This window comes from Mus caroli, chromosome 13 (genome assembly GCF_900094665.2).
Source record: "Mus caroli chromosome 13, CAROLI_EIJ_v1.1, whole genome shotgun sequence".
Classification (NCBI taxonomy): domain Eukaryota; kingdom Metazoa; phylum Chordata; class Mammalia; order Rodentia; family Muridae; genus Mus; species Mus caroli.
In genome coordinates, this window is record NC_034582.1 from 54,258,111 (window position 1) to 54,272,151 (window position 14,041).

General features: G+C 43.5%; 1 protein-coding gene across 6 annotated transcripts in view; it reads left to right on the forward strand.

Annotated features, from left to right (window-relative positions):
- Ntrk2 (neurotrophic receptor tyrosine kinase 2) overlaps positions 1–14,041 on the forward strand; it is a 315,292-nt gene that overhangs the window by 69,606 nt on the left and 231,645 nt on the right. For all 6 annotated transcript variants that reach the window (XM_021180131.2, XM_021180137.2, XM_029468409.1 and 3 more), the window contains exons 11-12: positions 1,923–2,020; positions 5,767–5,866. In XM_021180131.2, the coding sequence (XP_021035790.1) occupies positions 1,923–2,020; positions 5,767–5,866 (198 nt within the window). The remainder of the gene's footprint in view (positions 1–1,922; positions 2,021–5,766; positions 5,867–14,041) is intronic.

Genomic DNA, 14,041 nt, shown 5'->3' on the forward strand with positions numbered 1-14,041 from the left:
AACACTGTATTTTAAAAGACCTTTGCCCTTTAGCTTTTCACTTACACGGACACTATCTGATGTTCCTGCCTGCTTGGGTCTGTAACGTGACCCTCACCATCAATGACCAAAGATCACCATTGCACATGCTTTCCCTATAGACTATCCTATGCTTATTATATGTGTATTTAACTCCAGCTAATTTTAACTAGGAATTATGCTGCCTTTACCTGTGTATCCAGGCTAACCCATTATTTCATCTAATTTGTGGCTTGGTTGATTTTGTGCAGGTGATTCTATATATGTTTTATTGAACCTGCTAGGGCTTTAAGAAAAACGTGTTTCGGATTATACCTCACAGCAGCATGAAGTTTGAACAGTGATTTGGTTTTTTTTTTTTTTTTTTTTTTTGCATTTTAAAATTATGTTTGGAATTTCTTTTCAGTAACTTCAATACTTTAAAAATGTCATCTTCCCAGTGGCCCCAGATTCCACTGTGGGCCTTTTGGCTAAGATGTCACGGTTTAAAACTAGAGACATTTAAAGTGGTCTAAATTCTGAATGGCTCCTTGGCTATACTACAAAGGAAAACCAGTAAATAAATGATGTCTGCTTATGTCTGAAATCAGTGAGTTTTAAGATATTCCAAACAAACATCGTTAAAAATGCGAGTTTTGGCATTAGGAACACAGTAACAAACACGGAAAATAAATGCCCTTTCTGTCATTTTTTTCACGTGCATTCAAAGGAACACGCTGCTAATAAAAACGTGGTTTGAATGGCCTGCCCCGAAGCCAGCGGGATGATCCCAGCATGGGGACTTCCCCTTGCTGGGGCTGAGCTGATGAAGCTGCATTTGCTGGATGAAGATGAGGGGCGCTATTCCCAGTTAGAATCTGTGATGAAGATGAGGGGTCCTATTCCCAGTTAGAATCCGTGATGAAGATGAGGGGTGCCATTCCCAGTTAGAATCTGTGATGAAGATGAGGGGTCCTATTCCCAGTTAGAATCTGTGATGAAGATGAGGGGTGCCATTCCCAGTTAGAATCTGTGATGAAGATGAGGGGTCCTATTCCCAGTTAGAATCCATGATGAAGATGAGGGGGGCTATTCCCAGTCAGAACCTGTGATGAAGATGGCCCTATTCCCAGTTAGAACCCAGACACAGGCACTTATAAGCCACACTGTCTGCAGACAGCTTGCTAAGAATTTTCTGTGATATGTAGTATCAAGAATAAGTACTTCGATTACCCATGAGAAACAGCTGATCATTTCCATTCTAATCCACGTAGACTAAAACTGATCTAGAACATGGTGACTGGCTTTGAGATTTGTGGCCATAAAGCCACATTGGTACGATTAATTATTATATTGGCCTATTCATCATGGAATATTGGTATGTCTGAGCTATTCTGGAAATTCCTTTGTGAACCCAAGTTTCCACTGATCCTCTTATTGGGTCGAATCTTAGGCCCTTGACCTACTCTCCAAAGAGATGCCCATACCCAGAAATCAGTGCTGCCTTACCGTCTGGCCTGTCATGCGGTGCTGATGGCTTCTGTGTGGCCCCAGCCCCATCATTCACTCTTCTGCTGACATTTCTCTCCTTTAAAACTGGCAGCCAGATCTGCCCTGCAAAGGCCATTCTTGTTTGCTTAAAGGTTGCATCAATATAGGGGTAGTTTTAAGGGCAAAGGAGAAACCTCAAGCCCGTTTAGAGTGTCCAGCAATACGGTGCTGGAGATGTGGAGACTGAATACATTGCTCAGTCTATGTAGTGCTGGCCTTCCAGGCGTTGACTGAGTAGCCAGGCTGTCTGACAGTGATTCAGATTCTCTGGGCCTGTTTTATACTTTGTTCTTGGTCTCACTGTAGTCCTGTGCATGTCAGCAGCCTAGCAATGACTTCCTGTTCTTTCTCTTTCTCTTCCTCTCCAATTCAAGACTGGACCACGCCAACTGACATCGGGGATACTACAAACAAAAGTAATGAAATCCCCTCCACGGATGTTGCTGACCAAAGCAATCGGGAGCATCTCTCGGTGAGTGGGGTACACAGGCACTTCCTGCGAGGGTTCTGACCATTCTGGGTGTTCATATGCCAGAGAAATTGTCACCCTTTGCATAAGATAGTTACTGTTCCGATGTAAGCAGGCCATCACAGATCGGAGGGTCTACTAAAAAGGCTGAGAAACAGTGATGTAGAGACCATGGAACCTCTAATTTATATGATTTTTCTGGTAGTGCACCACATATTTAATTTTATTTATTTTTATTTTATGTGTGTGGGTGTTTTGTCTGAATATGTAGCTGTGCACCATGTGTGTGCAGTACCCAAGGCAGCCAGAAGAGGGTGTCATATCCTTAGATCGCAGGGAGCTGGAGTTAACAGAAGGTTGTTAGTGAACTTAGATCTTCTTCCGCCAGGCTCAGAGCCATAGTTTAGTTTATTTCTGTGTCTGTGTGAACGCACACCTACAAAAGCTAGGAGAAAGCAGGGACCAGAGGGAATGCCAGATTTCCTGGTGCTGAGGCAGCCGATGTGGGTGCTCAGAACTGAATGAGGGTCTTCTGGAAGAGCAACCGGTGTTCTTAAGCACGGTCCCAGCCCCATAGCGCATCCATTCCAATAGCCGTTATTCTTTTAAATATCTGTCCTTTACAACCTGAGCACTGGGAAATCAGAAAGCCAGTTCTTATATTCAGGGACCACATTTTAACATCCATCTCTTTTCTTAAAATAAAATTTGGGTGTCTGCTATAGAAACTCAGTTGTCTCTAGAGAATGTTGTGGGGAAGGAAAACCAGGCCTGTCTTTTTTAGACAGGGACTCTGGAGGTAAAGTGGTATTCGGCTATGGTCCGTGCAGGGTGATCGACCTAAGCAGGAAGAAATAGGAGGGGTATTGGGGTGTAAAGAAGAGCTTGCAACTGGGAAATATGAGGCAGGTGCTTCACTGGGAGGCCCAGGCTGCTAATGGAGGTCTTGAAATAGTCCTAGGCAATTAGCCTTATTCTATAGTGAATTGCCACTGAAGGATCTGCTGGTCCTAGGCTTCCATGGTGGGATGAGTTTGGTAACTGCTCTGGTCAAAGCCCAGCTTCATGTTGAATTTTCCTCTCACACGGCATGTCCTATGAGCTCTGATTCCTTAGTACCCCGAATCCAGCCATCTCTCTTCCCACTGCCACACCTGAATAGTGTGCACCTGAATGATGGGTGTATATATATATATATATATATATATATTTGGACATGTACACGCCTAAGTGTGTCGCTTTCAGCTGTGGTATCCAAGGATCAGACATGGTCAGCAGGCTTGCACGAGGCAAGTACTTTTACACACCAAGTCATCTCGCTAGCCCAGTCACCACAATTTTTAGTCAAAAGGACACATTCTAAGACTTCCAGTGGATGCTTGAAATTTCAGGTAGTTTTGAAGCCTGGCTGGGATTCAGGAACCTGGCAGGTTTCTCTCTACTTACACATAGTAAATGTTGTTTTATATGTTAGGCAAGGCAAGAGATTAAAAACACTAATAAAAAAGTAACAAATATAACAACAACATAGTATCCATTTTTCCCTTGTGGTCACTATTAAGTAAATAAGGACAATTTGAACATAAATTCTGTGAGGCCATGACTGTTTCTTATGAGTAAGAAAGCTACGGGTTCACCAACACATGAGTGATTCATACAGTGTGGATAGGCTGGGCATGCTTGAGGGCAATGGACTTGGTTAGCTCAAGGCGGTCTGCCGTCACTTTGAGTACACAGAGGCTGCATCTAGACCCAGGTTTTTCAGGTGTACTGGGAGAGCCAAAGAACAGGAAAGCAGCTGCGGGGTCCATTATTAGAGCCTTGCACCTCATGGCCATTGCCAGTGCCCTTGAAGTCTTTTGTAACTGACTTAAGGTTGTTCTTATCTGACACCAGACAATGAGACCACAGAGGGATTAGCCCAGAGTCTTACTTTCCTGCCTTCTTTGTGAATCCTATGCTAAGTTGTGAATAAATTACAGGTATTTGAGCAACCAGATTGACCGGTTTAGACTCCAAGCTGCGTGACCTTGGGATGTTTACTTATTTATTTTCCTGAGTTTTAGTTTTGACAGTACCTTCATTTGTACTACCATCATCTTAATTATGGCGCTATTTACTACGGTAGCCACTGTTCCATGTTCACTTTCCACGCGAACTCAATGAGGATGCATAATCCACAAGGCAGAAAACTGTTAAACATGGAAGTTATGAGAAGCAGAGAGGCACATCTGAATTTCACACTCAGAGACAAGTCCTGTTTGAACTATCTATACTTTGCTGTGTCAGGGTATGCTACGCTACAGTACATGCCCCTATCTTAGAGACTAGACACCACAAAGACTTCTATCAGGACTCATTAGGTATGTTACTGGGAGTCTCTTCAGCTTTGTCCTGACTGTAGGACTTGCCTGACACTCAGCTGCTCCTTGGAGAGTTGATGTTCCAGTCTTCCAACGACAGCATCATGCCTTGCTGAGAGCTATGGCCTTAGACTAAGATCTCAGACTGGCAGATGTTGTCTATCCTTTATCAACACCGGTCTTGACTAGTGTTGTGGATCCACCTATTCATGAGCAAAATGGTAAATGCACCTTTCAAAGAAACAGGAGCCAGGATCAGTTCGGTATGAAACATTGATGATTATCTTAGAGCAGTGATTCTCAACTTTCCTAGTGCTGCAGCCCTTGATAGAGCTCTACATGTGATGACCTCTGATCATAATATTATTTTTGTTGCTACTTTGTAACTATAATTTTGATAGTGTTGTGAATCATACTGTAAATCTCTATTTTCCAATGGTCTTGGGCAACTGCTGTGAAAATGTCAATCAACTCCCCAGGGGGTCATGACCCACAGGTTGAGAACCACTGCCTTACAGGGACCCAAAATACCATTTTAAGGGTTAGTATACAGAGTGACTAACACAGGAGTTGGTAAGAACTGTCAAAGGGCAGCGTCTGTGTTTATGAATAAAGTTTTATTGGAACATGGCCTTGTACATTCATTTCAAGCTACCCTGGCAGAGCTGAGTGAGCTCTTGCAACAAAGGCTGTGTGTGTGGCAGTCTGGTAGTTCCGTCTGATAGATTACAATCAAAAGTTTGCCAATTCGCTGACCCTTACTGTGCTGGTTAAGTTTTGATAATTTGACAAAAATCAGAGTCATGGGTGGGAGCAAAGCAGTAAGCCATTTCTCCACACTCCCTGCCTCAGTCTCTGCCTCCCAGTTCCTGCCTCAGGCTCGAGGTAAACTATAAGATGAAGCAAACCCTTTCTTCCTAGGTTGCTTTTAGTCTTGGTGTTTATTACAGCAACAGAAAGCCAACTAGGATACTTGGAGGAATCAAAGCCTAAAGGCACCACTGTGTGTTACATTGTTCTGTCTCTGTTTCTACAACATTACAATGTCCTTGAAACAAGGTTACAATGTCCTTCAAAGAGGAAGATGCTCCTAATGCAGCCAGAGGAGCAGTGGCGGCAGGGAATACGAAGTTCCATTATCTTCTTTTGGGGGTTGTGACAGAAGCGAGTCATCTGTTTATAAGTTTCAAGTGCTTCTTCCTTTGGAAAGTCAGCACCTAATAGGACTTACCTGTTTCACTACAGGGCTGTCGAGGTTAAAGTGACCTGCTGTGTCTACAGGGTTATGAGAGTGAATAGCAAGGGCTCAGGAAATGTTACCTGCCACAGTCATCCCTGGGAATGGCTTCGCAAGGTCATCAGGCCTGGCTCTCTCTCTCTCCTCAGGTCTATGCCGTGGTGGTGATTGCATCTGTGGTGGGATTCTGCCTGCTGGTGATGTTGCTCCTGCTCAAGTTGGCGAGACATTCCAAGTTTGGCATGAAAGGTAAGCAGAAGCATGCTTATTTTGCTTCTTAAGTGGACTCATTTTTGGCTCATGACTAATGCTAATTATCACTGAAGGAGGAAGTGGCTGGATTTATGATGACTGGTTCTTAAGGCTGAGAAATAGCAGCAAGGATATGATACTACACATCAAGACAGAATAAACCCACGATTACTCAACCTTTCCTGCTTTCCAGTGAGTGCTGTTGTCCCAGGAGGCATGGACTGGTTTCTTGAGTGTGGACTAACTCAGCAGGATAGGGGTGGGGCAGCGCTTGTGTACTCCTGCTGTGGTCATGGACAGGTGAGGCACAGGGGAGAGGAGAGTCTATGGCCATGGGCACGAGTGTTCCTTTCTGCTGTACATTGAGATTCTAAGTCTCCTGTCACCTCCTTTCTTTTGCTATTGCTTTTCTGTATTCTCGGTTTTTGAAAAGTGAGCAACAAACGCTGTCAAGAAGCAAAAAAAGAAAAGCCACCATGGCACACCAAGGCTGTGCGTGCCAAGGGTTTTTATTTAAGTATCTCAGGTCTGAGAGGTAGAGACTGTATTGTCTCAAACAGATAACTGATGCTTTTCTGAAGCTAATAACTTGTGTTTGGGGCTCAGGGATAAGGAGACACCCAAACAAATGCTTTTGTATAAAAATGAAGAGTTCTGGGGACCTTGAAGCATTTGCTGTGATATTTAAGTCCATACATCAACTATTATGAGATCATTGTAGTTTGTATGGTCTCTGGCAGCTCAGTACTGTAAATGCCTAGAGTGGAAAACTGTAAGAAGACTTGGTGGTGACCTGTGTGGAGGATCAGGTCTGTGGGTGATTCTACCTCAGGGGCCCGGGATGGATGGTCTTTTCTGATGTTGCCTCCCTTGTTCTTTTGGTGACCGTAATAGGGATTCTCGGTTGTCATCAATTCAGATGCGACACAATAGAACTCTTCCAGTCTTGTTTGACTGTGTGTCTTCCTTGGGAGAAAAGCTCCTTTGCTCTAATAAGGCTTAGGAGAAGGAATGTACGTAGTGACTGGAGTCATTGTAAAATTGGCTTCTCTAACCGAGTGCCAGAGCCCGGCAGAGTAACCAGGATTGCAGGGCTTCCCCCAGAATTTTTTTAGTTGGGTCGGTGTGGATCGGGAAGTTGTCATCTGAATGTTTTTAGGGGCGCCTCATGCCACTGTTGCCCAAGCCCTGAGCATCACTAACTCTTTGTCATGAGTTCCGGGCTGCCACATCCCTCTCCTACTGTAACATTGTGGGGTTGCCATGCAAACCGAACCCAGCCATTTCTTCCCAAGCCAGCAGGCTAGACTAGCTGTCTGCTCACATGTGCTGGGTACCTACCATGGGCCTTTGCTGGTCTCACCCTGCCAGGTGCTTTGTTTCCTTGGAGACATTGTGAGCGTGCTTGCGCTGGAGAGCATCAGACTCGAGGCTGAATCTCCTTTCTTGAAGGGTTTAATGGGAGGCTTTTCATCTGTGGATTCTTCTGAGAAAGGCTATGTTCAGGCCCTTCTGGGAGTTTCATTAGAAGTGTTGGGAATCCTGGGAGTGTAGTTTAGGAAGCCTTCTTGATACTATCCAGGAATGATCATGGACAGAGGAAGTGTCTATAAATGGCAACCTATTCTTCCAGCGGTGCAATGGAAGGAAAAGGAAAAGGGAGACATTTGTTTCCAAGGCTGTATTCCATACAGAAACCCCAGAACTAGAACAAACAGTGGTTTAAATGGATAACAGATGATAATCACCTAACATCCTCAATGAGCTAGGAGGAAGAACTTGCTTAGCCTTGAGAGTGGCATTCAATGACTTCCTCCAGGCAATAACTACTATGGTGCGTTTTGCTGTCTTAGTCCTAAACATAGATAAAAAGTACGTTTACAATGCTGTCTCAAGACACTCCTGCTCCTGTTTGGAGCAGATGGGCTTTGTTTTCTTTCTGTTTTCAGCCACGCGTCAATCTGTGGTATGGTCCGTACAGATTGACCCCCCGACCCGAGGTTCCCACTTAACAAGTCAGAGGCTGAGTCCACCACCATCTTTGGGGATCTAGAAATTAAGATGGGGCTCATGGATCAAGTGCAAACAAAACTGAGCAAAAGGTGGTGCTTAGAAATTAATGTGAGTTAATGCAGTTTCAGTGCCATTAGAGTGAGGGTCATGCTCAAAACATATGTCCTAAAACGGGAAGATTGCGCAAACGTTATACTCCTGAAGTAGTCAGATGGTGTGCCGGTCAGAGTTCCTCAGGAGCAATAGGGAGACTGCATAGTCTTTGCAGAGATCAGGACCACGACAGCTGCCAGCGCACCTTTGGGCGTTCAGGGCTTTGAGCCCATCTCAGCTGTGGTCGTTTTTTTTCATGGCTGTTAAGAAAACACAGAAGTGGATGCTCACAGTCAGCTATTGGATGGATCACAGGGCTCCCAATGGAGAAGCTAGAGAAAGTACCCAAGGAGTTAAAGGGATCTGCAACCCTATAGGGGGAACAACATGATGAACTAACCAGTACCCCGGAGCTCTTGTCTCTAGCTGCATATGTATCGAAAGATGGCCTAGTCAGCCNTAAGAGAGGCCCATTGGACTTGCAAACTTTATATGCCCCAATACAGGGGAATGCCAGGGCCAAAAGAATGGGAATGGGTGGGTAGGGAAGTGGGTGGAGGTATGGGGGACTTTTGGGATAGCATTGGAAATGTAATTGAGGAAAATACGTAATAAAAAATATTAAAAAAAAAGAAATAACTAAATACCTCAAGCTCTGGTCTGTGTATAAACACAAGGTCTGTTCAGCTCAAGGTTCAGAAGTAGACACCTCTACCGAGGTGAGGCCTCTTCCAGTCCTTTATCATACACAGCAGAAGGTGGAACAGGGAGAGATATCAAGCCAAGTGGTTAGTTAGGAAGCCCAAGGGTGGAGCAGGAGAGCTCTTTCATAAACTTTCTCCACAAAGCCCATATTAACCCCTTCCGGGGGCAGCGGCTCATTGGCCTAGCCACCGCCCACTTGGCCCTTTCCCTTACTCGGTCTATGCTACCTTTCAATACCACCACCCTGGCTACCGCTCTTCTAATGTAGGAACTCAGAGGGGAACCTGACTTATCTTGCATGTCAACTATTTCAATTTGCGGTACAAGCTTTCGACTTGTGAACTAACAGTTTAATATCGTTGATTTGAAGAGCTTTGAGGCTTGTGTCTTCATTCAGACCTGACTGAAGCTGGCAGAGGGGCTTATCCTTCTCTGTTAAGCTAGAAATTATATTTCACTCTTGCTTGTTTACTACAGTTTAAGCATCTTGTTGCTAATGTCTGATAGGCTATTGGACCCGTGACAATAACAATGTCAAATGGTAGGGTTTTTTTTTTTCTCCTCTCCATTTTCTCCTGTTTATTTCTGTCTGGTGACTTTTTTTTTCTGTTAAATGTTTAGTTATTATTAGCATAAGAGTTCCAAAAAAAAAAAAAAAAAAAAAAGGTTACTCTATCACTGTTTGACCATGCGCACCGGGATATTCCCATGCATAATTAATACAAATAAACAAAACCCATTGTGAGTCTACCTGCATCTGTCACTACACTGAGGTTTCTGTAGTTATAATTTGATTCATTTTCATCTAAAGGCTGCCTCCACTTTATTTTGATTAGTTTTCAATGATACAGCTCTCAAAGAATTTTCAAAGTGGCTGGTTGCTAACGAACAACAACAGGACCATGAATGTGCAGTGAGTGTGTGCTCTCCTGTTCCCACTGACCCACTTTTACTTGGCTTTCCCATGGCGTCTTGGCCCCTCTGCTCCAGGTTGTAGAAATACACATGAAGGGGGTGGACGAACCCATGGCATCTGGGTTGCTGGTTCTTCAGAGGGTGTTCTATGCTGGGAGCCGGGCCACAGGCAGGGCTGGAAAAATAAAATTAGGAGGAGCTAGCCAGCTTGGCACACACCGTATGGATGGTAGATGAGGAGCGGTCTTGGGGATCCATGTGATCACTGCTTGCACTTCTGATGAAAATGCACACACAGGGTGTTTCTCCCTCAGGGCGGATGCATCCCTTGGACTCCAGGTTGAAGTCTGTTAGTGGTCCTAAGAGATGGCAGAAGTCATGAGAAAAAGGCAGTTTTCTCTCACAGCCCCAGTGGCTCAGAGGTTCCATGTGTTCGCCTCTAGCTTGCATTCGATCATTCCTGATCTCAGAAACTTCCAGATTTCCAGTTAAGACAGATGAAAGAAGATCCGCAGAGAGCAGAGGCCCACGGTTCTCTTCTCTGCACTCAAATGATCGCTCTGAAAATTATCTAGAATGTGTTTCAATACCAAGAATTCCACTCTTTTAAAAATGTTCCTAAGCACAGTAGGGCTAAAGCTAATGCCACTGACAGTTTCTGCCTTCTATGAGCTCAGAACAGTCCAGAAGGTTGAGGAGCCTGAGTTTAACACATATTTGGATCCACTTTTAAAAGAGGACAACATGTGAGTGAAGCCAGAGACAGGGTCAATAGAAACATCTGAAAAGACAAACTTTTTCCTCATGCATCTTTCTCTTTTGGAAGAAAAAAAAAAAAAAACCAAACCAGCAGTGGATTAAAATTAGAACACTAACAAAAGTTTGTTTTCCAGACTTCCACTCGGCTTAGGAATATGTAATTCAAAAATAGAAATTCTCTATCACTCTTTCTCACTCTGTTCCCCGCTCCTAGATATAACTGTCTCTATCTCGCAGGATGCATGCATTATGCAAATGATCAAAAAGCCATAGCTTTACTTCTGTGTAGATAACCAGAGCAGAGCTGCTTCTTTTTTTCCACAGGGAAGTCACAACGCCAATCTTGTTCTGCATATTTCCTGAGGTCACAATTGACCAGGGACCAAGGGAACTCTTACAAGGGAAAGCATTTAACTTAGGCTGGCTTTTGGTTTTACAGAGGTTTGGTCCAATATCATCTTGGTGGGAGCATGGCAGCAGGTTGGCAGACAGACAGCGTGCTGGAGAAGTAGCTGAGAGTTACATCCTGATTCACAGGGAGAGAGAGAGAGAGAGAGAGAGAGACAGAGACAGAGACAGAGACAGAGACAGAGACTGGGTTTGGCTTGGCTTTTGAAACCTCAAAGCCCACCCTCAAAGACACAGTTCTTTCATCAAGACCACACCTACTAAGCTTTTTCAAGTGGTACCACACCCTGATGACTAAGCCACCACAGTAGCTTTCTATTGCTCTCATGAAATACCTGAGACAATCAACTCATAAAAGGTTCATTGTGGTTCACAGGGTCAGATCCGAATACAGTATCTATCCCTCAACAAGGCCCTAGGCAGACGAGTCACCTAATAGACATAACTTCTTTATGCGAGACACAAGGATTCTCAGAGTTTAGTAATTGCTACGTATTCTTCTTACTGCTAATGAGTTGTTTACTTGACACTTTTGGGCACTCAAAATTTAATCAAAACTTCAGAAAATTAATTTATATATAAACATAGAGATAAATGGAAATGGGTGGTTGAGAGGAGAAAGCACGTAGCTCGAATGTGAGCAGCTACACAAATAAGTTTTTACTGACAGGGTCTTCTAGCAACAACACAAAAGGCATTCTTTCATTATTTTTTGGCCATAGTGAAAATTATCGGTCAGAATTCTGTATATTTATTAGTTTAGATTAAGTTGATATTTTAATTAGTACTGTTAAGAATCCTTATCATATGAAAAATAAGAAGAAATGATACACTTATTATTGCTGTATATGTTTACAATACTTTTTATATGTTAATTTTTACTGGTTATAATATCATTCATGCTTTCATAGTCTTTTGCTTTTAAGAAATTGTTTTTAAATTTTTGTTAGTTTGCTTGATATAGAGTCTCATTTTGTAGTCCAGGCTAGCCTCTAACTTTCAGCAAACCTGGCCTTAGTCTTCCAAGTGATGAGGTTACAGGTGTGAACACTACATCGGCATGTTTTAACTTTCCAGTAATATTATTATTAAACAAAAATGTTGCCTTTTGACAGAGATAGACCTTCAATCTTTCTACCTGAGCCACATGTCTCCAGAAGGCCTCTCCCTGCTCCAAGCCATGAACAGATTTCCCATCTTTGCACTTCCACTCTGTCTGCCTTTAAACTTAGCTGCTTTAGGCTCTGTGCAGCTAGCTCCCATTCTCTCTTTTAATTTTGTGTGAAATACTCTCGTCTTATTCTGAGATCCACAGAATAAAGACACGTGAGAAAATTGTAGTGTGACATTTTCGGCATATCATTTTAACTTTATAGAATCAGTAAGTCACTGACAAAACAAAAAGACATTTTGAAGAGCTCGGAGATGAATTTGCTGTGGGGATGAGCCCAGAGCATTGTTAGATCTTTGTGGGAGAGGGACTGGAAGCCTTGCAAAAGGGATCAGAGAAAGCAGGTTTACAGGAAAACTTTCAACTTTCTTCCCCATGGCCTCAAACTGACCTCATGGGATATTTTAAAGGAAAAAAATAAGTTGTCGATACTTACCAATCCTTGATAATTTCAAGGAAAAAAGAAAGTTGAGCAGCAGTTAAAATGTATTTCTGAAGAAGGAACTGGCCTCTTCCTGTTGTCTAGCGGCGGGAGTCTAACTCAGTCTCACAAGCTGACTTACTTTCCAAATCTCTTCATACCTTTCAAAAAACTACGATTGTCTGCATGCATGTACCTTTCCCACCTGTGTGCAGAGTCTGTGGAGGCCCAAAGAGAGCCTTGGGTCCCATGATGCTGAGTTATAGATGTTTGTGAGCTGCCCGGTGGGGACTGGAGACTTACCTGGGTTCTCCTCAAGAGTAGCCAGTGCTCTTCTCCACTGAGCTGTCTCCCCAGCTGTCTTTCTTAATTTCATGCCCACATTGTGTATGTCTGTATGAGGGCAGAGGAGACTTACTCTGTGCATAATGCTGTAAAGGCATATGAATGTTGAAGGAATTGGTACTGTTCTTATAGGAAGCAGAACAAACAGTCTTCCCCCATTAGCTATGTAAGAGAAATTATCTTTTCATTTTAAATTTTAATTTAGTGATAAATACTCATGGAGTATAGTGTGACATTTAAATACACAAATACAACCATTCATAGTTTCTTAGTTAGAAGTGGGGTGGGTCCTGAACCCCTTCCCTCTCCACGCTAGAATGTTGACCAATGGACATGCTAGAATGGCTTGCTCGATAGACACTTGATGGCTTGTCGGGGAGCAAGAGTCAGTTTTCTCTAAGGATACATGTCCAATGGGGCTCACTGTGCTCCGTTGGTGGATATCCAGAGACATCACAAACCAGTTGGTGGGTTATTAAATTTATAAAAGAAACAGGAGGTAGAGGGGGAGAGGCCTGGGAGGCAGAGCTTAGAGGAGTAAGTGGGGAAGATTTGGGTGTCAATATGTTCAAAATATGTTTTTTGAAGTTCTCAAAGAATTAGAAATAATAATAAGAATCCATGAGTATGACATACTGTGACTGGATTGATGTAGCTAGCCCATGCATCACCTCAGACACTTACTCCTCACTCCTCTGTGTTAGAAATGGAAAAGCCCTCTGTGCCATACACACCAAGCCATTGCCAGCCACTTTGAGGACTGCACTAGCAGGCATCAGGAGCCATTCCACCTAAGCAGCCACAGTGTACACTCCCCTCTGTCTGCCTTCTCTCCATCCTCCCTCCACCTCTCCTCTCCCTGCTCTGCTACCCACACTTCCTAACCAGTAAGTAGACTTCCTAGCAGTAGAAAACATGTGGGGTTTGTTTATCTAGGGCCGCCATCTTGGACTCAGTAAAGCATCCTTCAGGCTCACTTACATAGTCAGGAAAAAAAAACAAAAACAAAAACACCTCAGCTCTAACTTAATTGCCAGCCTTGCCTGAGCCATTCTGTGAGCCTGTTTAGACTCCAGGGAAAGGCTCTGTTTACTTGCAACATAGAATCAATCACTGATGTTACTTAGGAACTCCCTACATGATTACTTTAGTTTAAGGGTAAATTATTTCTTTAGAAAAAAAATTGATGTACTTAAAAATCCAGGACAGTTCTCCCTTCCCCTTCCCCTTCTTCCCCTTCTTCTTCCCCTTCTTCCCCTTCTTCTTCCCCTTCTTTCCCTTCTTCTTCCCCTTCTTCCCCTTCTTCCCCTTCTTCCCCTTCTTCCCCTTCTTCCCCTTCTTC